Genomic DNA, 25,903 nt, shown 5'->3' with positions numbered 1-25,903 from the left:
AGAAGCAGCAGGTAGACAGCTGGGTGTCATGAGTGTCTTGCTTTCATTTCTGAAAAGAAAGTTTTGTTGGATATAGACTTTCATGGTGGAACTTATTTTCTTTTAGCACTTTGAAGATATCATTACATTGTGTAATGGTCAGCTTGAGCTGCCATAACAAGATACCAAGGACTGAGTGCTTAAACAACAGAAATATATTTTCTCACAGTTCTGGAGTTTGGAAGCCCGAGATGAAGGTGCTGGCAAGTTTAGTTTTTCAGAGGCCTCTCTCCTTGGCTTGCAGATGGCCACCTTCTTACTGTGTCCATACATGACCTTTCCTCTGTGAATATGTATGTGTCTTTTCCTCTTCTAATAAAAATATCAGTTCTACTGGATTAGGGCCCCACTAATCTGACCTCATTTAAACTTAATTAACTCCTTAAAAGTCCTAGCTCCAAAAATAGTCAGATTGAGGTTTAAGGCTTCAACCTATGACTTTGGGGAGCAGCATGATATATAACAATTGTCTTCTGACTTTCATAATTTCTATTATAACTTCTATTAAGAAGCCAGCTTCATTATTATTGCTCCTTTGAAGATAATAAACTTTTTTCTCTGGCTCTTTAAAGAATTTTTCTCTTTGTCTTTGGTTTTTTAGTGCTTTTACTATGATGTGCTACAGTGTGGTTTTCCTTGTATATATTTCCTTTGTAGTTCATGGAATTTCTTGAATCCATAATTTGAGGTTTTACCTCACCTTAGTAAATTCTCAACTATTAACTCTTCAGACATTATTTCTGCACCATTCCCTCTTACCTTTCCTTCTTGAACTGTAATTACACGTGTGTTAGACATTTCTTCTGTATCTCACATCTTCTGTTTTTTGTATTTTTCATTCTCTTTCATTTCATGCTTCAGTTTGAATATTTCTTTCATAGCTATTGTCCTGTCCAGTAATTCTCTCTTCAGTTTTGATTAATCTGTGGTTACACCCATACACTGAGCTCTTTATTTCAGTTTTTGTACTTTTAAGTTATAGACTTTCCATTCAGATATTTTTATAGGTTTAATATGTATACTGAAATTCTCAATCTCTTCTTCTATATCCCTAAAGTTATTATGTATGTTTATTTTAAAGTCTTTATTATCTGAAATCTTGGCTCAATTTCTGTTGTCTATTGTTTCTCATGGTGTTCAGTGATGTCTCATCTCCTTCTATGCCTTTTTTTCTATTGTGTGCCAAAAATTATATAGGAAAAAATGTAGAGATAATTTGAAGCTTGAGATGATGTTATCTATTTTGGGACATAGTTTATGTTTGTTTCTGGCAAGAGGTTAGTAGAAAGTCTATTTCCAGTTCACGTAGACTGGTGACATTATCAAAAGCTTTGCTCAGCTTCTCAGCTCTTGGGATGTCCTTCTTGGCTTATAATTCTTTACTTACTTGTTAGTTCTCCAATGACGTCAATTAGCTTTTTTAAAACTACATTTTCCAGCTTTTAAAGTTGTTCTCGGAAAGAAAGTTGGTTTTAATTAAACAGTCCTCTATTTCCAGAAGTGGAAACCCTCTTTTATTTTTAATAAAAAATAAACTAATAATATCTCACAGCCTACATATCATGGTTATTTCAAAGAACTCTAAAAGTTCTGAAATCCCTTTTCATTTTTATCCATATACCCATCATATATATATGAAACATATACAGTCTATATGTCAATTATATATATTATATATTTGTATATGATGTATGTAAATAATATATACACAAGACATATATGTAAATACAAATATATACTTTGGAATAGAATATATACATATTATTATGACTGAATTTGGGTGGAAATTAGAAAATACAAACTATTTACTACTGATGTGGATAAGGAAGAGTTTAATCAGCTTCTCTCTGGCCCTGGATTGCCATTCCCCAAATCTCACTTATCCATAGACAAATACTTTTTTAAAAACTGCAGTTTGTTTTATGCTTCACTAGACTGAATTCCCTAATCAGAATTTTTTTTTTCTGTATAAAGTTGAAATGATTCCAAACTTTTATACTACTAAATGGTATGATAGTGCCTAAAATGTATTTAGGGAGTTTTGATTATAAGCATGTCTCTTCTTAAAAGAATACCTTCAGGTAGTCTTTGGTTACCTGCATTAACCTTGTGGCATTTATTTTACCAGCTCTTAATACCTAATTGTGTTGGCACTATTAGCAAATACTGTATATAGCTATGGAAATATAAGACCTACTATAAAACCATATACAGAATGTGACTCTGTGCTCTAAGCTGGCATTAAAAGAAAGAAAGTGTGAGAAGTACATGCTTGTAATCATACAGTAAAAAATACCACAAAAGAATATGGTTTGATTAGAAATGCTCTGAAGTAAAAATTATAGAAATTGAAGTCTTTTTTTTTTTTTTTTTGTGGTACGCGGGCCTCTCACTGTTGTGACCTCTGCCGTTGCGGAGCACAGGCTCTGGACGCACAGGCTCAGCAGCCATGGCTCACGGGCCCAGCCGCTCCACGGCATGTGGGATCTTCCCCGACCGGAGCACGAACCCGTGTCCCTTACATTGGCAGGCGGACTCTCAACCACTGTGCCACCAGGGAATCCCAGAAATTGAAGTCTTTTAATGACTTCAATACTCAAAAATTTAATACAAAAATATTTGAACATCTATGATATATGGTATGTGTGAATCTTCAGTTTTATAAGAAGAGAAATAGAAGCATGTTAGTGATGACAGCACCAAACTGGGAATTATGAAAATCTGACTTTAAAGTGAAGTAAAATTGTCCCAGGGATTAGAGGAGCTAAGACTGAACCTACCTCTCTGTGAAGGTTGATGGGCCAGATCCAATTTTTTTCTTGGCTTGTCTAGCTTCCTTCCTTGGCCAAAACCAGAAGTCCAAATTTGGCATTGGGCTTTAGGAGTAGGAAATTTAAGTTTCAGCAGAATAGGGCAGGGAAGTCATTTAATTTATGTATAAATAAAAAGAGGAATAAATAAAACAAAAATATAGTGTTTACTTTTGGGCTGGGTGGAGAGGTTCTCATCTATCTGAAAATTAAAATAGTTGATTGAAAATATGGTAACTCCTAGAGTTTAAAAGATTTGGTACTTAATAATGTTAGGTAATCATAATAAAATTAGAATAGATAGCATCTAAATACAGGTCACAAAACAGATATTTATCACCATGTTGGCACTAAACTGTTTCTTAATTTATATTAATGCAAGTATAAGAAAGAAATAAAAAAACAAAAATATTAGTTTCCCAGAGTTTTGCCTAATATAATAGTCTTTTTATTTTTTCTTAAATATTTTGATTATAAGTTTGTATATATTTCAGGGTTACCCAAGAACCTTTGCTCTTCAATGTCTATATTTTGTTTTATTTTTGTTAGCTTTGTTTTGATAAAGAAATTATCCCCATTTCCCTTCAGCCACTTACTCTCTGTATGACATTGGGCAAGTCACTTATCAAACTCCCAAAACCAGTTTTCGCTGTAAAATATTGACAGTTATAATACATTCTTAAGAGTTTCTGAGAAGACTGAACCAGAAAATTTAAATAAAACTCTTAGCACAGTACCTAGCAAGAAATACAATAAATACTACTAATTGCAAACAAGACAAACAACAACAACAAAAACCCACCACCTATACTGTAAAAATGACTGTTGCCAAAGATTACAAGTTTTGAGCACTTACTATGTATTTATACTGTGTGCTTCAAGCACTTCACAAGTAGGATCTCATGTAATCCCCAACAAGTAGGTCCTATTAATATCCAATTGTACAGGTGAAAAAATGCTAAACACGGAAGTTAAATAATGTCCCTAAGGTCACACAGCCAATAAAAGGTGGAATCAAGATTCAAACTGTGTTTGACTAACTCTAGAATCTACACTTAACATCCATTAAGCTATGCTTCTTCTTATATCAGTGATAGCTATAGAAGAGTGACGTAAGGGCTCCAAATTGAACATTTGAAACAAAAAAAGGAAACTTGGTGGAAAATATTTAAGGTAATAATTTAAAAATGTTTTACATTCTAAGGCGAGATCAGATATTGAAACTTAAGTGGAAATCGTTGCTGATACAGAATAAACCAAGACAAGTACTGGACATTAAATAAATATAAATAAATAAGCAAATAAATCAAGTAAACCAGTGTTGAATCTGTAAAGTGCTCAGACTCTTAAATTGCATATCATAGGAAAAACAAACTGATATCTGACACATGGCACATGTATGAGGTTACCCTGAGAACAGGTGTGGTCAAAGATTCTTCAGCCTTAGGTCTGAGTTAAGGGTCTAAAGGGTCTTAAGGGTTAAGGGCAGCTAGATAAAAATTGCCAGCAAGTCATGAATATAGTAAAATATAAAGATATTTTGTAAAACATGGTCTGTTAAAAGGGTATAATTTACCTATGTCATTTAATATAATTTGACATTTCATATTAAATATTCCGCATATTTTGAAATTTCATATTAAATATTCCCCATATTTAAGCATATTTTAAATCCCAGACCAATAGAGTATATCTACCATCCTCTCTGTCCTGCTAGTGACATCCAGAAAAAGACAAAAAAAAAAAAAAACACAAAGCATTTTAGTACAATTTATAAGAGGAATCATGAAAATCCCACATAGGCAACATTGCAATGTGAAGTATTTTTAAATTTAGTTTTTTTTAAATCAAAATTATTATAAAATATATGTGCAGTATAGAAAAAATATTCAAATAATACTATCATCTAATTCCAACAAAACCACGAAAATTATTACAGTGCCGGCATACAAATATGTTGAGATACTGTTCCACATAGAGTCATTCAATCTAAACCTACAGTAAAATTTAATTCTGATCTCCCTCACTTTTGGGGGTAAGATACCCAATTATTAATTTTATTTGAATTTTTTAAGGGAAAGCAAAGTTTTTCCAATGTTTTAAAATTAGATTGTGGTGATTTTAATTAGATTAAAATTATATTAGATTTAGGTTGTATAACTGTAAATATACTGAAATTTATCAAATCATACTCAGAACAGGTGCATTTTATACTATATAAATTGTATCTCAAAACACCTGGTTTAACAATGCGCCCTCCACTGGGAAGCTGTGGTTAGTCAGGTTGCTAACTTGGAAGCTGACTGTCCTCTGTGGCCAGTCAGAAAATAAAGAGTATGAGTCTAGGAGGTGGATGAGGCCAGAGCAGCAGTTAAAGATAACATGGGGTTCAACGTGGCCAACAATAATCAAATAATCTTTGACTTACTCTTTTCCCCTTAAAAAAGGGGGCAGAAATAAACATATTAATTAGGGAAAATAATGTTCTTCTACAAACAATCATTTTTGTCAAGCCCATTCCTTCAAAAAAAAAAAACCAAAAAAGCCTTAAAATAACTATTAGTCTCTAGAATATACGGTACATACATAAAGACCATTCAGTGAAATTAATGACATGCCAAATGTACTTGAGGTTTAAAAATAAAAAACTAAACACATTTCATATGGAGGAAAGAAAACAAAAATGCACATTGTATCATAAAGCATATACAGAAATGTTCCACTTTATTTCTATCACTATTTGAACTTATCCTGGCATATTTTACTTTAGTTACAAATCAATAGATATACTGTATACATATATACTATTCTTGATGGTAACATATCTTCATCTTTCATAGGATAAGAGAAAATGTAACAGAACAGGTTGGGATAGATTTCTTCTTCCTGATTCTAAAGTACATGCTAATTTAAAGGGCAAAAATGCCCCAATTATCTTTCTTCCTAGGCATATCTTTTCTAAAGTAACAGTGCTATACTACTTAAGAGGTAATATCTGTGGAGTTGTTATTGATTTTAGCAGAATTTCTACTCTTCCTTGCAAAAACAGTGAAATGGTGAAGTTAAGACTGTTACAAAGAAATGAGCCCTGATTAAAACTGAAGCCTTATTTTACACTGAAAGTATTTTTTAATTCTATTAAAATACTAATCCATAAACATTTTTTGCAATAATTTTGATTTTTTACACCTTCATTGGTCATCACATTTTTAATGTTTTACTATGGAGAATTTTAAATATTAAAAAAAATTGGATGGTAAAACAAACCTCCTTATACCATCATCTACTGATCTAACAATCTCAATAATTTGCCAGACTTGCTTTTCCTATCTTTCTATGCATACTTTTATTACTATATACTTAAAGAAAATTCTAGACCCAATGTCTTCCACCCCTACATACTTAGTAGGTATCTCTAAATAAATATAAAATTGGTAGCTATCAAATTTTTCTTTAATTGAAACCTTACTGAATAGAAATTTAAATTAAAATGTATCTATTTCAGTCATGCTATAATGATGCATAACTTTTAAGATTTATTTAAAATGTACAGAAGACAAAGTATTAAACTTTCTGGGGCTTCCCTGGTGGCGCGGTGGTTGAGAGTCCGCCTGCCGATGCAGGGGACACGGGTTCGTACCCCGGTCCGGGAAGATCCCACATGCTGTGGAGAGGCTGGGCCCCTGAGCCATGGCCGCTGAGCCTGCGCGTCCGGAGCCTGTGCTCCGCAACGGGAGAGGCCACAACAGTGAGAGGCCCGCGTACCGCAAAAAAAAAAAAAGAAAAAAACTTCTGAATAGTTCACTTCCATTCAGAATATTTGACTCCATTTTTCCTATTAGAAATTACAATCCAAAACTATAGGCAAAATTATGACCATTTTAATATTAAAGATAAAGCAATAGCAAACTTGTTTTAAGTCATATTTGCTTCTCTATTACGTTTAAATATTCCTGATTAATAATATGAGTCCATAATTGTTCTGAATGCTGAAATAAGGAATACAATCTGCCACTTAGATATGCAGATCCTTTACCCAAGAAGTGAGTTGGACAAGCTTCAAATATAGTAAAATATTTAAAATTCCAGAGTTAAATTCATAATGTTTAATGCAATTTGTATATATTGGCAGTAAATATATTAGAATGTCATTTCAACATGTACTCACTTCCATTGATATAGGGTGACATTATTTGTCAGTGTAAAATTTAAATATAATTAGCAACACTGGTGATACAGCATTATAAGACTTTCACATAAAAATACAAAGAATTTAAATTTATATAAGCATTTATACAAATACTAAAATACTATGCTAATGAATCAAGACACCAAATTAGTATTTTAGCTCCAAGAGCCATATTTTGACTTTTACTTAATTATATTTTATACATAATTTTTTATATATGTATTTTAGGGCTAATGAGGACTTTTAAAATTTGCTTTAAATACAATTTTCCATCTTTTTTACTTTTCTATATATCTGTGATTAAATCATACCTTCAAAGTAGCCATCTCTTTGTGGCTGTGCTTTCTTTGGTGATTTTGTATCAGATACTTTATTTTCATTGTTTTTGAATAATGCTAGGTGCACAGTGGGATCTAGACAAAATGAGAAAAATAAGACAAAAGCTCAGCTCTGGTTTTTTCCTTCTCTGAAATCGCTATACGTTTTTTTTATAATAATATTAAAAATAATAGCCATTCTATAAAATTCTGTGAAATTGATTATGATGTTATTTTAAAAAGCTTTATAATATGAAAAAGTAACCAACATTTATATATTCTTGGTTATCTGATTAAGCATAGCCAATACTTTATACACAGGGCAGAAATACTAATAATTAGAAAAAATTTACATTTAAATTTTCCAGTTATGGCATCATCTTTTTACTTACAGAGTTGTTTTACTGTTTATTATTTTAGCTCCTTTGTTAAATTCCTGATATTTCTGCTGGAATAAGGTAAATCTTTCATAAATACATGTAGATAAAATCTATTGTTACAGGAAAAACCATATACCCTACTTTTTAAATTTTTTAAACTCTAAGGAGCTAAGATATAGGAGATGGAAGCAAGACAAGTAATGAGATAAGAAACAGATAAAATATAATTCTCAATAGTTTTAAAGATAAATGAATGATTTTTTGTTTGCCTTGCTGTATGATATTTTACATAATGAAGATGTATAAATTCTAAGTATTTTTTATAGCCAAGAGAATTCTGAATTTATTAATTTTACAAAATAAATAGAATAATTGTAAATGTAGGGCCCTATTATTTTTTATTGATAATAAATGGTTCTATGAAATATGAAATTAGGGAGTTAGTGTAGTTGAATTAAGACAAAAGGTTTTTGCTTGTTGAAGAACTGTAAGAAAAGAAAATAGTGAAATAAGTAACAGGGAGTAGAATAAGGAGTGGAAAGTTCTGCATTTAAAGTAGGTTAATATATCTACTGACATTGTACGACATTGTATGTCAATGACACCTCAATAAAAAAATTAATGAAGTAGGTTAACATAAAACCACAATTCAGGGCAGCATACATTTTATTAATATCTTACATCATTTTGCAAAAAGAGACTTTAAGAATCTTCGATTACTATCTAGTGCAAAAGAAGTGAATACGCTAAATGAAAAAATAAGATTTAAAATATAAAACCCAAGTTACATATTTTAATTAAATGCTAAAGTAGCATGTTTTTTAGAACGTGAATTGCAGAAGAGTATCTGCAGAGTTATTTCTCAAGCATGAGCATACTGAAGATTTCCATTAGTCTTCCAGTAACAATTTACCCTTGCTAAGCATGATTTATTTACATGTTTCAGAGAGATTATATATTTCAGATTAGGAAAGATATTGGTCAATATTTGGATACATCTCATAATTATAAGTGGCCTAAGGTATTATAAGAGTTGGGTGCTTCTATATGAATTCAATATGAATTATCAATAAGAATAATAAAAAAAACCTCTGTCTATATATTTAATTGAATAAGTATTATATATCACTTAAGTCATTTACAAAAAAAAAAAAAAAAAAAACGACATGTGAACAAGAGCATTAGTCAGTCAGGGAAAGCAGATTATCATGGGTTTACATACTCTATGATACCTTATTATATATAACCTGCTGATCTTTCTACACATTCTCCTGACCTTCTTGCCTTTTTATTTGAGCTATGTATTTCCTGAGCAAAAATATTACAATTCGACAGACCTGGGTTAGGTCCAAACTCCAACTTTTACTAGTTGTATGATTATGGACAAATTGGTCTCACCCTCTGCCTCCGTTTTTGTCCAATAATGCTGACTTTGAAATATTACTGTGAGAATTAATGAGATAATGTGTGTAAAGCAGCAAGACATAAGTGTAGGTGCTCAATAAAGGGCAGCTAGTAAGCATATAATTAAAACATAAACAACAATAATATTTCCAACTTATTATATTCTTGGAAAAGATCTTAAATCATTGCTATTTGAATAAGGTGGGACATATAGGATATAGATGCATCCATAACTGACTTCATTTTATTCAGTATAGCACATGAAATAAAAGCAATGGATCTTTTATAAGTTCTTTGGCACTACTTTGGGCAAATAACAATCTCTCTATGACTTGATTTCTTAATATGTAAAACATGGATAATGACAGCACTTTCCTCACACTATTATCATGATTAAATAATTTAACACATATAAAATATTTAGAAGAGTTGTCTAGCTCAATTTACTCAATAAAATCATTCTATTCATCAAGAGCACATAAAGTGTGCTACATTTTCAATCTTTGTATTTCAAAACATTCTGATTGCATCACCTTAAACTGATTAAAAACAAATTAATTCAAACTGCTAAGGAATAATAATAAGGAATAATGATAAGAAGCAAAAAATATAGTAATTCTAGATGGGAAAAAAATCACTTGATTCTGATAGTACCCAAAAAGACCACCATGAATGATACTACTGTTACCCTCAAAAAATACACAATCAAGTAAGAAAGCTAGGATATAAGGCTATTGTAAAGAGCATTACAAAGTCATTTAAATCTACTCCTCAGCAATCATCAATGGCAGGTCAATGTTGTTGTTTTTTAAATTTTTTATCTCCCAGTACGACTTGCTCAGTATCTGGAAAATAGGTTTTAAATACACCTTTATCGTATAGTTAAAGAAACCCATAAGTAAGCTGACTTTCCATTATGTATGTGGCTCTGTACCCAACACTTTCTATCCATTACCTCATTTAAGTAACAATTTTATTTAGGCATTATAATATCCTTAAAATTATTCCATCCCCTGTGCAATCTGTTTACAGTTTCTATAAACCTAATCTTAGCTCACTGGTTTATCTTATTCTCATTAACGACATACGTGAAAATCTGGTTCTTATCCATTTTCTGTATGTGCCATGTAGAGCAGTGCTGTAAAATAAGTTTTGTGCTAAGATTGAATGACTTCATTTTTATAAGGAGTATTATTTACTAATTTAAATTTGCCTTCTCAAATATAAACATATATTTAAATGACTATAAAATACACACAGTCATACACATACACAGGGTCAAATGTCTTTAGTGACTTTTAGCTAACCTACTGTTGATTTGGTTAAGAGTTATTTACTGAACATCTACCATGGTATTAGGTTCAGGGAATTTGGTGGGGAACAAGTGGAGACTGGGTCCTCCAGGATCTTAGTATTCAAATAAGTTTTATTATTGTTTTGTTCAGAGCACAACAAAGTAACATTTGATCAAAATTCTTTTAAGTTCCTTTTGGGAATCACTAAGGTAAACAAAATAAACCAGCAATAAACTTCATTTTGTCACAGTTTTGTCTAAGCTGTTCCCTTCTGATCCTTCCTTAACATTTCTTAATTACCTTATCATTTTGCAACCCGATCTCTTTGCTACAGCCCATGAACTGTTTAATTCACATTAAGGAGTTAGCTTTATTTTCTACCTGGCTTAATTCTTGGCTATAACTAAATGTTGCTAACACAGTCTCAAGTTTTTTTCTTCAGTGAAATAAACTCAGCAAATATTTATTGAATGCTTAACATGTACTTGAAACTGTGCTAGGTGTTACTAACAGCTGCAAGATGATTCTAATCCCTAGTGGTGGCTCTACATTTATAACAAAATTAACCTTGTCTGCCTCATCCTGATCTTTCTTTCTTCTAACTATGAAATTTGAAATTTGGCATGCATAAATATTATAAATGTTGGAAAGCCACGTTATGTCTTCATCCTTATATTTTTAGCCCTTAAACATCTTACCATCTGCTCTCCACCAAAATCCCTGTACTCAAAACCTGTCCCCTCTCAGGAGTGCTCCACATCAAAACCACTCACTCACTCTCTTTCTCCGTCTGGCTCATCTAAGTCTTGCTACCAATTATGCTCGCTATCTTTAGGATATTGACCCTCGGGTTTTCAACAACCCAGCAACTCTCACCTTACACATGATGTTCTTCACTGCAGTACTAAACTCTGAACTTCCCTGCTAAATTCCAACCCAGATCACCAGATTCTGAAATTACTGCTGTGCATGATGCAACAGTAAAAACAAAAAGACAAACAAAAACCCACAAACACAAGACCAGTCATTACTTGCTCACACTTATGTCCATCATGAGGGAAGTAGCAATGACTTACTAGGAATAACAATAATTAGAAGCCAAAACCAAACTAAGTAAATCATGGTAACTCCTCACAATTTTAGATTCCATCCTGTGGCTTCTAATTAATTCCTCCTCCCCCTCCCTCTCCCCCTCCTCTCTCTTCTGTTTAAAGCAGATGACCTCATTTATCCTAATGGAAGTCATCAATACTGAGTGTCCTCTGATGGCTGCCCACACTGTTGCTTTCTCAGCCCCTTGCTTCTTCATTAATCAGCAACCTCAGTGGTATTCTTCCCCTATCTGCAACTTTCTTCAAATAACTAACCCCCTACCTTCTGCCCTATTTTCACTCTCACCTTAAATCAAATGTTGTTGACTCATATCCCTTGGCTAAATAACTATATGTACAAGACAGAAACAGGAAATATTATTAAGAGCTCGCTACTGAGCAAGTTGCTCTAAGGTTTTTCATGGCATGAAATTTTAATTAAAGCTTCCACACTTCGTGCATTTATGCCCCACCTCCACGAGGATTAGTGCTTTGTTAGGTTTTAGGGATTCCATTTAATTTTCTATTCTCTGACTGCCCCACTTGACATCCTCCCTACCCACGCAGAGCTGGTTAGTCTCCAACAGTTTTACGAAAAATGTTGCCCTCTGGTGGCTTGAAATTTTCAACTTGGCAAGTTGTGCATGTAAGATATATACACATATATGTATATTTGAAAATTACTTGTAAATTTTTAAAGTATTTAACAGAATTTAAGTACCTAAAAATCATTTAAATTTATTAGTGAGTAATAAAAGTTTAAAATTATGGCCATTATTTTAGGCAGATTCAAATAAGTTAACAGCATAACACAAATTGATTGCATTAATACTAGAAAATTCTTTATTCTGTAAGAAGAAAGACGGAGTTACCGAGTCTTAAATGATTTGCTCACATATACGAAATGACATAAATTCTACATCATCAACCTACTAAAGATTAAAGTATCATAATTGTAGAGGACCCCACTGATTTTCTTTTTCATCTTTAATCTTACCTTGACTATTTCTATTCTGTGTATATGTTGTGAAGGGGGAGCAGAGAAAAAGAGTGAGGAGGATTTAAAGGTCATCATTAAATTTTACACTTCAGAATTCAAATTTTAAAAAAATTGCTTTTATTTCATCAATCTAATACTATTTTGATAAAACAGAAGCAAAACAAAAGCTTAATGTAAAGACACAAAACCTCACACAGTAATAAGAATGCAATTTGGTTTACAATCATGTAATTAAAGTAAATAACCCCATAAAAATTATAGAGTTGCCATTTTGGATTTTTACCTAACAGGTCATGCTTTTTTTTTTTTATTTTTTTAACATCTTTATTGGATTATAATTGCTTTACAATGGTGTGTTAGTTTCTGCTTTATAACAAAGTGAATCAGTTATACATATACATATGTTCCCATATTTCTTCCCTCTTGGGAGGGAGGGAGATGCAAGAGGGAAGAGATAACAGGTCATGCTTAATGACCACTGTCAAAATGTTAAATTTAAGATGTGGTTGTTAACTTGGATGTCCTTTTTCATTTGTTACCCTACCATGCCCCCTTGTGACAGATAAAAAGAGGTTTAATTTTTGCTTCATAATAATTATGTCTAATTTTTGGCCATTAAAGCAATGACTTTTATGTATGAGCATATATTCCTTATTAAACGTCTTCTAAAAAATATTATTTACTATGCTGATCAATTAAAAATGTACTCAACCTAAAAAAAACCCTTCAGTTACATGAATTAGCAAGAAACACCTATACATTTCCAGAGACAGATTCCAACAAGATAAAAGTTTCCTTACTTTCACTATCACAGACATTGCAAACGCTGTAAATATCTAAGAAATTAGATCTTGAACATAAATAAATAATAATTATTTGTTGAACGTTGGCTGAATCAGTTCTTAAGCCACTTCTGGTATTTGAACTTGCCCCAGGAGTTTCAGTAACTTTTATTTTTCTCAAAACATTGATTTAAACATTGTTTTTGATACTGTTGAAAATAAGTAGAAATATATATCAAAGCAATATAACATTATCAAACTACCCCGATTTACTGAATTCCACTTCCCTGGAACTGAGAGTCTCATCTTCATTAAGGGTTTGGGGTTGTATTTCCCTGGGAAACCACCACAGAGCCCTGATGAATTTAGTAGGAGTTTACAAGAGTACAGGAGGCATAAAGCAAGTTGACAAACAGAGCACATATTTACATTTTCTCTAAAAATGCTTAAAATTTCAATATTTTAAAGTTGACAAACGTTTAGTACACAACAAAAAACATTATAGTTATCTCAAAAAGATAAAAGGGAAAATTAAGATATCACTAATATAATGCCAAAAAAGGAAAGTTGAACATTTAGGAATATAAAACTGAGTCATCAGTAATTTATCAATGGCTATAGTAAGTGCTGTGCCAACAAATAACAGTTATTACTTAGAAACCAACAGTAGCTAGGTTATTTTTATTTCTGTTTTTAAAAATTAAATATACATATTTCTTACAATTCTATGATTGAACTGATTAAAATAATAGAAAAATTAATAAAGATAAAAATTAATCTGAATGTTTCTTTGTATGCTGATATAAGCTAGAACTATAGGATAAATATAGATTCCTTGCTCTTCTCAGGAGTAATGTTACTTTTATGGAAACATTTCACTGACATTAAGATCTTTATAAAAGAAACTGATGAGTGAGAGAAACTCAAAACAGATTTTAAAAAAAAAGTCATGTTACTTATATTGAGTCTATGAGTCCATGAGTAAATATAAAGTTTTAAGTAAATGTAAAGTTATATGAAATATACAAATAATTTTAAATTGTTTTAATTATGGTTATAAATTCATAGCAACCAATTTCATGCTCTGACATCTATAAATTACTCCACATATTAAGTAATTTTAATAAAATGATTAGAGGTGTCCAAAGAAAGACAAATGATTTGAATAGCCTGGCAAATGGAATAGAAGAAAAGATGCCTTTGAACATTTCACAAGTTCAGCATAATCACAAAAGATATACACTGTGCTCCTTTTCCAAAGTGTCAAGTTGTGAAGTCTTCATAGCTGATATTCATGGAACTGATGAATTTATAGAAATAATTTACTGAATAATCAAGCAATTTAAAAACACACAAAGGAATAATCACACGAAGCAGACGCTCTTTAGAATCAACATTTGCTGAGATTAACCAGCTTCGAAACCAATTACAGCATAATTCTCAGTGCACAATAGATAGAATAATCAATAGCCAAGTAGCTAAGGAACAGGGCAAAAGTGAAAATAGCATTTAAGAGTATAATAAATCATTAAATGTAATATCATAATTTTCTCTAAGTTTTCTTGTTCTTTTTTTATGGAATTATTACCTTGGACATTCTTATATCTGTGCATTTCATTTCTATTCTCATTAAATACAATTTGCTAAAAAATAGTTTAAAAGATTTTATCTTTAATGTCAGATACATAGTTTTGCAAAGATCATTGATTACCCACCTAATTTTTTCCTTAATTTCTTTGATTTCATTTTCTGTGCTCTCTTCAGCATTTGCTGAGCAGTAGAAATATCCTTAAAGCCCCTATTAAAAGATTACATTTAATAAAGCCAAAAAATCCCCAGACTATATTTATATATGCACATACATATAAACACACATATCTGAATTATATCATACACAAACAAATTTGAATTCCCATTTAAGAATCTGTAATTTAACAGAGGTATGGTTTCTTAAAAACTAATAAAGGTATTCTTGAAATCTTGAAAAATATCTGCTTTGGATATTTAAAAATTTCTCAATTTCTTAATAGTTTAGTGTAAAACAGACCGACCACATACCATTCTTCTGAAATTTTTTCTTCTTTTTCAGATTTTAGCAAACTCTTTCTGCTGGTCTTTGATTCAGGTGTCCTGGATAAGGTTCTATTTTCTGAACTAGCAATAAGAAAAAACCACACTTAACTGAATCAACACAAGTATATCAGCACTTTTTAAAACTACAAGCTGTTTATGTTGTCTCAAACTCGGAAATAAAATACATTTAAGTTACAGAAAAACTTTATCTTGGAAAGTAATAAAAGTCTGCCATTAATTTAAAATGTTTACATTTCAATTACTTGAAGCATATTTCAATCCTTTCGTTGAAAGAAACACAGCATTGGAATTTTTATTCTAACCCTTATCTCTACCTATATAGCAATGTTTAAAAGTTCACTTGTTTACAACAGTTAACATTATTTCACTGACACTTAAGTTTTGTGTTTGCTTTAATAAACTTACATCACACATATTACTTACACTGAAAACTCCATAAAATCATTACATTTTTAACAAATTCATACCTCTTTTCATCATCTTACTACTTTTGTAAAGAGTATAATATTCTTGTCATTCATTAGAGGTTGATCCTCTAAAACAGCAATTTAGCTTACCTGCTATTAAACTGTGTGTGTTCCGATGAAAACAAATTTTCTTTCTCATTACACAGCCATGCTTGAGCTGGATGACTTGGTAAATTAAGTGAAGTATCATCAGATTTTAAGGTTCTAGAGAACTTATCAGAAAAAAATGTACATAAGTATAAAATAAATTGAAAAACATCTAGCATGTGTATTGTATTACTTTACATGCATATTACTGAGTAGCCTAAGAAAAACTCACATAAAAATTAAAAATTATAATCAAATGAAATTTATGGAATATACATACAAATGTCCTTTGTTGTAGTCATGAGAGATATGCTTTTGGTATAGTTTGCATATACAGAATGATTAATTGCAAAGATCATGAAAAAAATTCAGAAAACAAAAACTTCAAAGATTATCAAATAAATAACAGATATTGCAGTCCATTGACCTCTGACTGAGAATCTTCAGCTGTTGCCCTTTTAATGCATATTTTTGTATTTTTAAAGTGCTGTCAACTAGTGATTTTATGCAGCTGAAGCATATCTTTTTTTTTTTTTTTTTTTTGCTACTGTGAAATAAAGTGTTGAAAGAAATCCAAAATAAAGAAAAAAATCAGGAGCAAATGAAAGAAAAGCTACATGAAAAATTACATCTGGGGATGAGGAGGAAGTCAGAGGCTTCTAAAAGTAATTGTGTTTTTCAAGTCAATAAATTGTATTATTAATCACTGCAGCAGAGCATAACCTTAAGAAATGAGCAAAGATCGAGCACTAAGAGGTTTCCATGACATGTTACCTTTGGCCAGTGCAGCTGGTTTGGAAGAAGCAGTGTTTGTGAAGGGAAGCGGGTGGAATCTAAAGCAAGCCATTCCTTCTCTAAGGCAGCCTGCACAAATAATAACATTAATGTACATAATTTAGTTTGCATAACTTTTACAAAGATTCTTTTAAATTGTCTTATATACTACACATGTTAAGAAAGTATTTCAGCATTTTTATTTAGAGGAAAATCTGCTACTTGCTCACTCTGTGAGATGTTATGTATCTGTTTAATGCAAACATTCTAAAAAATGGGATAAGATTTTTCATCCCCAAGTGGAATAAAGTAAAGCCTTGAGTACTCACATGCTCTAAAAAATGAGACGTGCAGATTGTTCAGTGTATTTAACTGTTTGAGAACTATGACTCTGAGCCAACTCTAGATGTAACTGAGGGAAGTAATCCTTTAGCTCTTTATTATGCAGAATATAATATTTTCCATCAAACCTCACCATCAAAAATTTATAGTATTTTAACATATTAGTATCAATTTTCTGTAAATACTATCTGTAAGATAGCTTTTACTTAACTTTAGTTCAACATTTCACCAATTTTCTGAATAGATGGAAAAAAGAATTTTGTGGCAATATACAGAACATGGTTCCTGATATTATATTCTCTAGTTCAAGAGTTTGAATGATAAAAATATAAATTTAAATTTTGAAATGATCTTAAGTCACTTCACTCTTCATCTTACAACATCTTTATTCCATTTATGTAATTTCCAAATTTATCGTTCTACAATGGAAATATATTAGCTATGCTCGTGTTGTATAATTTAGGGTATAATTATCTAAATTTTATTCACTTGGATTATTTAATATGGTTTAAATAATATTCTGTGGTTCTATAATTGTTTTTGAATCTTTAAGTAAAAAGGATGATCATAATACCAATGAACTTGTTTTTTAAAAGTTTCTAAAATGATCAAACATATTTATGTTTTAAAAACTGGAATGACTATAAACTGAGAAGACCTAAATGCAACTTTCCACTTATACAGCTTCAGTGCTTCTTGACTATCTCTTGAAAAACCATTGGAAAGGCAAGCCTAAGACATCTTGACTACAGGCCAACAGCGCAATGACAGACCATTACTTACAGCATTTAGTCTTAGGAAACCTAATCAGATTCACGTTATTTGAATATCTATGTAAAAAGGATACAGTTGTGCACCAGTACATTGTCCAGTTCCTTCTAGACAGAGATCATTAACATATATATCACAGTTATATACCAGTTATATCTGGTTTAAGAATATATAACTGGTTTAAGAAGAGCTATTTAATGCAAAATTGCAAACAGTATGGAGGGCTCAGATTTCTAAATTCTTTCTTTTGTATGACAAATAAAGGAAAATTCATATTTATGCCAGGAAAGATCAAGGCCCAAGGCATATCAGCTATCACTAAATTAGTATTCTTACTCTGTAAAATTGCTAAAATGAAGAGAAGATGTGGAGACAATATTATGAAAGGCAATGTGCCAGAGGATTCTGGGAAGATGGTGGGGTAGGGAGCACCAGGAACCTGTCTCCCAACCTAGACAACAACTAAACTGGCAGAATCTGTCTAGTGTAACCATTTTGGAACTCTAGAGTCTATTGAAGGCTTGTGATGTGCTGGGGAAGACTTGGATGGTAAATTGTGGTTAATTTTGGTAAATGTCAGCCCTTAGCACAGTTGCAGCTATCTATCCTCCATTCCCCAGCCCCAAGGCAGGCAGCTATTCATGCGTTTTAGAAGTACCTTGCACACAGTTTGCAGGAGCCAGGGTGGACAATGAGGACACTGTCTTCCAAAGATTGGAGATCTGTACTCTGACCGTTGAGTGTTGCTTCTGATCTCAGAGGTACAAAGAAGTGAGTGGCACCTCCCCTATTGTTGTAAGGCTATTTACCCCACCTACTAAGTGATTTCCAGAGGATTTAAAGGGCAGGTGTTCTTCCCCCAACTCCTCCCCTCTTCATTTTCCTCTTTTTCTTTTTTTGGGAAACAAACACTAAGGACTAGAATATTCATTTTAAAAAAGACTAGGATATGGGGCTTCCCTGGTGGCGCAGTGGTTGAGAGTCCGCCTGCCAATGCAGGGGACACGGGTTCGTGCCCTGGTCCGGGAGGATCCCACATGCCGCAGAGTGGCTGGGCCTGTGAGCCTAGCCACTGAACCTGCGTGTCCAGAGTCTGTGCTCCGCAACAGGAGAAGCCACAACAGTGAGAGGCCCGCGTACCACAAAAAAAAAAAAAAAAAAAAAAAAAAAAAAAGACTAGGATATTCAAAAGCATCTGCACATATGGGGGAAAGTCAGTACACATGCCCAGGGGAAGGCACAGGCTTAGAAAAGAAATAAGAAGACCTTGAGTTTACAACTCAGGCTGATCCTTGGTGCAGACGCAGCCTAAAATAATAAAAACAAAAACAATAAAAACAAAAGCAAAAAACCTGGCAAACACTGGGGAAGAGAGAGAATCTTATTTCCACAGTTACCACATTATTAGATTCAATGTCTAACTTTAAATAAAAATCACAAGGCATACAAAGAAGCAGGAAAATTTACAGCCCATTCAAAGGAAAGAAATCAACCAAAACTATGCCTAAAAAAGACCTCATGGCAGATTTACTAGACAAAGACTTTAAAGTAACTGTCTTAAATATGTTCAAAGAACTAAAAGAAGGGAGAAAATGATTTATGAATAAAGTGGAAATATCAATAAAGAGATAGAAAACCTGAAAAGAAACCAAGAAGAAATTTTGAAGCTGAAAAGTATAATAACTGAAAAGAAAAATTCACTGGTAGGAGTCACTAGAGGGATCTGCCTCTGAGTAGGCAGATAAAGGAATGAGTGAACTTGAAGATATAGCAATGGAATTATCAAATCTAAAGAACAGAAAGAAAAAAGATTGAATAAAAATGAACAGAACCTAAAGGTCCTGTGAGACACCATCAAATGTACCAATATATTCATCATGGGAGTCAGAGGAGAAGAAAGAAAAAAACGGGCAGAGAGAATATTTGAAGAAATAATGACTAAAAGTTTCCCCAATTCAATAATAGACGTGAATATAAACATCCAAGGAGCTCAAAGATCTCGAAGTAAGATGAACTCAGAGAGCCCCACACCAAGACACATTATAATCAAACTTTCAAAAGACAAAGACAAAGAGAGAATCTTGAAAGGAGCAAGTAAGAAGCAACTTGTCATGTACAAGGAATCCTCAAGATTATCAGCAATTTCTCATCAGCATCCTTGACATCCAGAAGGCAGTGGGCTAATATATTCGAAGTGCTGAAAGAAAAAAAAACAAACTGCCAATCAAGAATCCTATATCTGGCAAAACTGTCCTTAGATTTGAGGAAGAACTGAAGACACTCCCAGATAAACAAAAGCTGAGAGAATTCATTACCATTAGATCTGGCCTGAAAATAATGCTAAAGAGAGTTCTGCAGGTTGAAGTGGCAGGATACTAGGCAGCAATTAAAAGGCATATGAAGAAATAAAGATCTCAGTAACTACATGGGAAATTATAAAAGCTAATATTATTGTAACAACAGTTTGTTCACTCCACTTTTTAAGATACTAATACATTTAAAAACAAACAATTCTCAGTTTAAAAGCTAGTATTATTGAAAGTTTGGTTTGTAACTCCACATGATTTAAAATACTAGTCTATTTAGAGAAATTATTAGTCTATGTTTGGAGCACACAATGTATAAAGATGCAAATTTGTGACATCAACAACTGAAAGGGGTGGAGATGTAGCTATAAAGGAGAATAATTCATGGATGCTACTGAAGTTAAGCTGGTGTAAATGCAAATTAAGGTGTTTATAACATTAGGATATTAAGGGAGAATGAAGAGTTATTGTTTAACAGGTATATAGTTTCAGTTTTGTAAGATAAGAGTTCTGGATATGCATGGTGGTGACGGTAGCACAACTTTATGAATATACTTAATACCAGTGAATGCACACTTAGAAATGGTTAAGATGGTAAATTTTATGTTATGTGTACTTTCCCACAATGAAAAAATTGGAAGAGAATTTTTTTTTTTTTTTTTTTTTTTTTTTTGCGGTACGCGGTCCTCTCACTGCCGTGGCCCCTCCCGCTGCGGAGCACAGGCCCCGGACACGCAGGCTCAGCGGCCACGACTCACGGGCCCAGCCGCTCCACGGCACGTGGGATCCTCCTGGGCCGGGGCACGAACCCGCGCCCCCCGCACCGGCAGGCAGACTCCCAACCACTGCGCCACCAGGGAAGCCCCGAAGAGAAATTTTAAAAGTAGTATGCTATCTGAGGAGTGACTGTGGAAAAGGACTAGTAATGCCAGGCAAGGAGTCTGACTTATGCACTAGTTTTTATATAAACAAACAACTTTTTTTTTCTTAAACACCTGCCAAACCACCTCTTTTTATACTCTCTGGGACTCCAGCTGTTTTCTTTCTGCAGCAGGACAAGGTCCCACAAAGCACAGTGATTTCTTTGCTGTATCATATAGATGATGATGGAGGTTTCTTCCTTGGAAAAGCTACATGAAGTTTGAGGAAAAATATTAGTTCTTTAAATTGATATCTAAAAGTGCAGAAAACTTTGAAAATACTTTTTCTTGGTTTTCAATATAAGGTCACAAACTTTTGTTAGATTCCAGAACAATTCTTTTTTTTTAATTAATTTTTTTTGGGGTATAGTTGCTTTACAATGTTGTGTTAGCTGATTCCAGAACCACTGTCTCTTGGAAATTTCTAGAGACATAAATAGAAGGTTTAATATAAAATGCTAAAGATACTTTCAGTAATTACATAATCTCAACCAAAAATGTTACCAAGACTACTGATTTATATGAGTTCAAGCTTATTAATATCAACTATATTTGGCAGTACCTAGTATGTTGAGGAAAAAAAATCTCAAAATGTCAGGAGGAATTGGCCAAGATTATAAATATACTACTGTTTAAAAAAATGTATATTAATATATCATGCTTACTACTGGACATTTATACAAATTTCAATTATTGCTTAAGAAAACCTTCTGTTAACTTACAACTGAGAATTTGGAAAGCTTTCTGTTTATTAGAAGACTATTATCAAATTTACTTACACATTAAAAATAAACTTGAACTTAGATAAATTTGTAACTGTGTACTCATAATTGAACATTTGAACAGATAAACATATATTTGACTTTTTATCAGAGAAGAAATTATCATCCTATAATCCAACTTTGAGAGACTAGGAAATAAGGCTATCAGAAGAGCCGGGAATAACATTCATGTTTATTTGCATAGGTATGTACAAAATTTTTCATACCACCTAATATAATCCTTTCATTTGACATATGAAACTAGAATCAGATTTGCTGTAAGCCACAAGTTAGTTAGAGTTGAACAGGTCTTAGAAATTCTAAAAGCCATGTCTTGGTCTCATTTTTATTCTTCACCATCCCCAACTCTGAGCCCTAATACTTTTCTCCTCTTCTACCCAAGCTGCCTCATGCCATTTTCAAAAGAATTCTTTCTAACACTTCTTGATAACTTTTGTAGCACCTCAGAATCCTTACGGTTTGGAAATTTGGCCCATTATGAATCTCAAATCTCACCTTCTAAACCCTCTCCTCCATTCTCAACTTTTGATACATCTTCAGGTTATCTATCAGCTAAGTTTGGCCATATAACTGTGGCCGTTGAAATTTGTCTGTATAAGTTTTCAGTTTTCTGAACCATTGGAGCCCGACAGTTATGTGCCTTTTATCACAAAAGGTACTCAACAATAGTCTGACTTCACCACTCTCACTTCCTTCTGTCCACATACCTAAATAAGGCAATTTGATCAGTTAATGTGGCTGCCCCCAGAAAGGGATCATACTCTTGCAGCTACTTCCTAGGTAATGATTATGAAAAAATACATGGAGGATAATACAGTCCTATTTTGACAACTCTGGATTCTCTCCTGGTCATTCCTGGGCATGAAACATATTTCCTTTCCCTAATAGGATGTCTCAGGCCAGCGTGACTGACACATCCTCAGGGTGCAGCCTGGATGTTTTCCCCACTCCCATTCTCAGTCATCCTATGGGGCAGACAGATGCCACCTGGAAGGTGTCCTGGTCATAGATCACCTTCAAACATTTAAGGAAACACCATTATGGTCCTGGAAAGCATTCAAGTCAGCTTCAATTCACTGGCCAGGGTTGTTTTAGATGACAGAACTGCCTTTGACTTCCTCCTTGCGGGCCCAAAAAGAGTCTGTAATAGCTAATACTTCCAGCTGTACCTGGATTAAAGCCTCAAGTCTAGTGGGAAGGTCAATACAGAAACTTAAAGAGGAAACGCCTGGGATATTGATAGTATCCTTCATTAAATGCATCATGAGGATAACCTAATGGATTTTGTCCTAGACCCTGTCAGATTATTCAGAGTAGCCACTGGAGTGGGTACTTGTGGGAAAATTTGCCATGTACACATGAAGGGTACATATTGTTGGGAGATAATTTTCCATAGGTCTCTAACATTTCTTCATGACTTATGACATCTTTTGTTCTGGACTATCTTTCCAAGGATGTTAATATAGCTAACAGACTTGGAAGATATAGTCTTTGAGTGATTCCTTCTGGAGCAGAAGGCAAAATTTGTTTGCTGTCTGGTATAAGAAAATAACTACTTCCCCTGGAGCATAGGATGAACAGGTTTGCTAGCAGCCTTTTATAAAATATAGGGTTTCCTAAGCTTCCAGATTCCTAAGGGGGAATTCCTGCCTATGGAACCTGGGGGCAAAGGGAATACATAAAAACATGAGGCTTCTGCTGCCTGATGTGACAAGTAATAAATGTCTCATTTCTTCTGCCAGCATCCATGAAAGTGTGGCAGCCTAACTTGTTAGACTGCATGCAGGATACAATCTCAGATCCCTCACATTTCTTGGCACTTAAAAAATTAAGGTAAACTATGCTTAATAAAAACTAAAACAAATTGACTTTCGTTATCAGTGTCCCCTTGGTTAACCATCTGTAAAATGAAAACACATTTAAGAGAGGCAACAAACCAATATAAAGACTTCATGGCAGATTGATCCAGGCTTTTTGTTTGAGGCTAATTTATTAAGACAATTTTATATTTACTTCTTTTATAGCTGAAAATATTCAAATACATTTCTGACATCTCCTAAACTTGGGGCCATGTTATATCTGTCAATGTACCTACCCTAGCACCAAGTACAGTACCTACCATACTGTAAACATTCAGTATTTGTTGGCTGGGAAGGAAAATATAAGTTTGAATACATGTATATCACTACAACTCTCTTGTGATAAATCTTAAAGAAAAGTATAGACTATACCAAAGGCAACTATTGTTATGACCTAAATAAGTGATAAAGGGGAAGTCCTGGTTAGATATGTCTTACAGTTGTAAAGACGAAAGTAAGAGAAAGAAAGAACAAAAAATATAGGGACACTTTTGTAATTTGATTATGTCATCTGAAGTTGTAAGATGATTTTAAAATGAAGTGATGGCCATAAAAAAGGGAGTAAAAAATATGTCAAAGGAAGGCAAAGTAATAATACCTTCTTAATTGGTATTTAGTTTTAATTCTTAGCTCCCCTAAACTATAATCTCTGTATTACAAGCAAATTCATCCATTTAAAACAAATAATACATTTAACTCCCTTGCTCAAAACCCAATAATAATGTTCTATCACATTTGAAATAAAATTCAAAGTTCTTGACTTCGTATCACAGGCTTTATGTGAACTGTTCCCTGACCATTTCTCTGTTTCTTCCCTATCTCTGGCTATTCTCCACAACTAATCAGTTCTACTTACTGTAAATATTCTGCTTCTTTAGTATACTAAAAAAGTTCCTGTTTCAAGGCTTCCATACTTGCCCTCCACTTAGCCCAGCACCACATTACCCAATGGCTATCCCTTCACTTTATTTTCACATCTCTATAAAAATATTTCACCTCATGTAGGCCTCCCATGATAGTCCAATCAGATTTTATGCTCTATCTCTTAACCTTCCTTATAAAATTTTTTATAGCAATTTTCAATATCTTCTAGTATTCTGTATATTTATATATTTATTCACTGTCTGTCACCTTAAGTGAATGTAAGGTCACTGAGGTCAGAGATTTTATCTCTTTTGTTCACTGTGGTGAGAACAATGTCTGAAACACTTAAAATAATCACTGACTTGAAATATTTATAAACATTTCATTTTGGACATTTTATTCTGGTATAGCTTTAATTAGAATTAAGATTCGCCTGAGAACAACTATAAATATTGGATTAAAAAAGGAGCTGAGGGCTTCCCTGGTGGCGCAGTGGTTGAGAGTCCGCCTGCCGATGCAGGGGACAAGGGTTCGTGCCCCAGTCCGGGAATATCCCACATGCCACAGAGCGGCTGGGCCCGTGAGCCATGGCCGCTGAGCCTGCGTGTCTGGAACCTGTGCTCTGCAACGGGAGAGGCCACAACAGTGAGAGGCCCACATATCCCAAAAAAAAAAAAAAAAAAAAAGGAGCTGAAGGTACTCAAGAACAATTGAAGCAGTCAAGACTTAAAAAGCTAAGATCCCAGAGAGTAGAGTCTCATGCGGATGTGAACCCTGTATTTCCTGCCACATTTTCCCTCAGGGAAATTCCCAATTTTATTAACAGGAAAGAGAAGCTAAGCAGAAATCTAAGGTCTACTTGTAGCAGTTTCACTGGAATGAAGAGACAGAGGTTAAAGTGTAGGGACGCCAAGGCAGTTAGGATTGAAGGACCAAGATCCCTGAGAGGAGAGAACCACTGAAATGTGAGCTCAAAGTCATGTATAAAATAAACCCTTCATATGTTTGCAAATTCCAAGTAGCATGTGTGTTGGAGAGATACCTAGACTCAAAGTGCAATAGCAATAGCTGGTGTGCTAAAAAGCTAAAAAGAAATTTCTTTAGTCATTTGATGCTATGGAGAAAGGGATTAGCATTCAGGAAAAAACAAGGTGAAGGTAACCTGGTAAATATCCCATTCTCAGTTTAAACATTATATTGGCTCAACCCTAAGAGAAACCAGAAACAGACCAGCCCTAACAAAGCTTAAAAATAAGACTCAAAAGGATCTCTGCCTATACAATATCTACCTGTCAGAACAAAATTAAATCCTCTTTAAAGAAATAAAACA

General features: G+C 33.2%; 1 protein-coding gene across 1 annotated transcript in view; it reads right to left on the bottom strand.

Annotated features, from left to right (window-relative positions):
• Window positions 1-25,903, bottom strand: part of LRRIQ1 (leucine rich repeats and IQ motif containing 1) — a gene marked incomplete at both ends in the record, with an annotated part of 173,919 nt that overhangs the window by 45,875 nt on the left and 102,141 nt on the right. Inside the window, 5 exons of the mRNA XM_082665558.1 lie at window positions 7,350-7,451; window positions 15,023-15,105; window positions 15,366-15,461; window positions 15,959-16,080; window positions 16,730-16,819. Of these exons, the coding sequence (XP_082521684.1) occupies window positions 7,350-7,451; window positions 15,023-15,105; window positions 15,366-15,461; window positions 15,959-16,080; window positions 16,730-16,819 (493 nt within the window). The remainder of the gene's footprint in view (window positions 1-7,349; window positions 7,452-15,022; window positions 15,106-15,365; window positions 15,462-15,958; window positions 16,081-16,729; window positions 16,820-25,903) is intronic.

Source organism: Grampus griseus, assembly GCF_964374135.1.
Source record: "Grampus griseus genome assembly, chromosome: 11".
Classification (NCBI taxonomy): domain Eukaryota; kingdom Metazoa; phylum Chordata; class Mammalia; order Artiodactyla; family Delphinidae; genus Grampus; species Grampus griseus.
The sequence above is the reverse complement of the archived record's forward strand: the minus strand, read 5'-3'. Positions and strand labels throughout refer to the sequence as shown.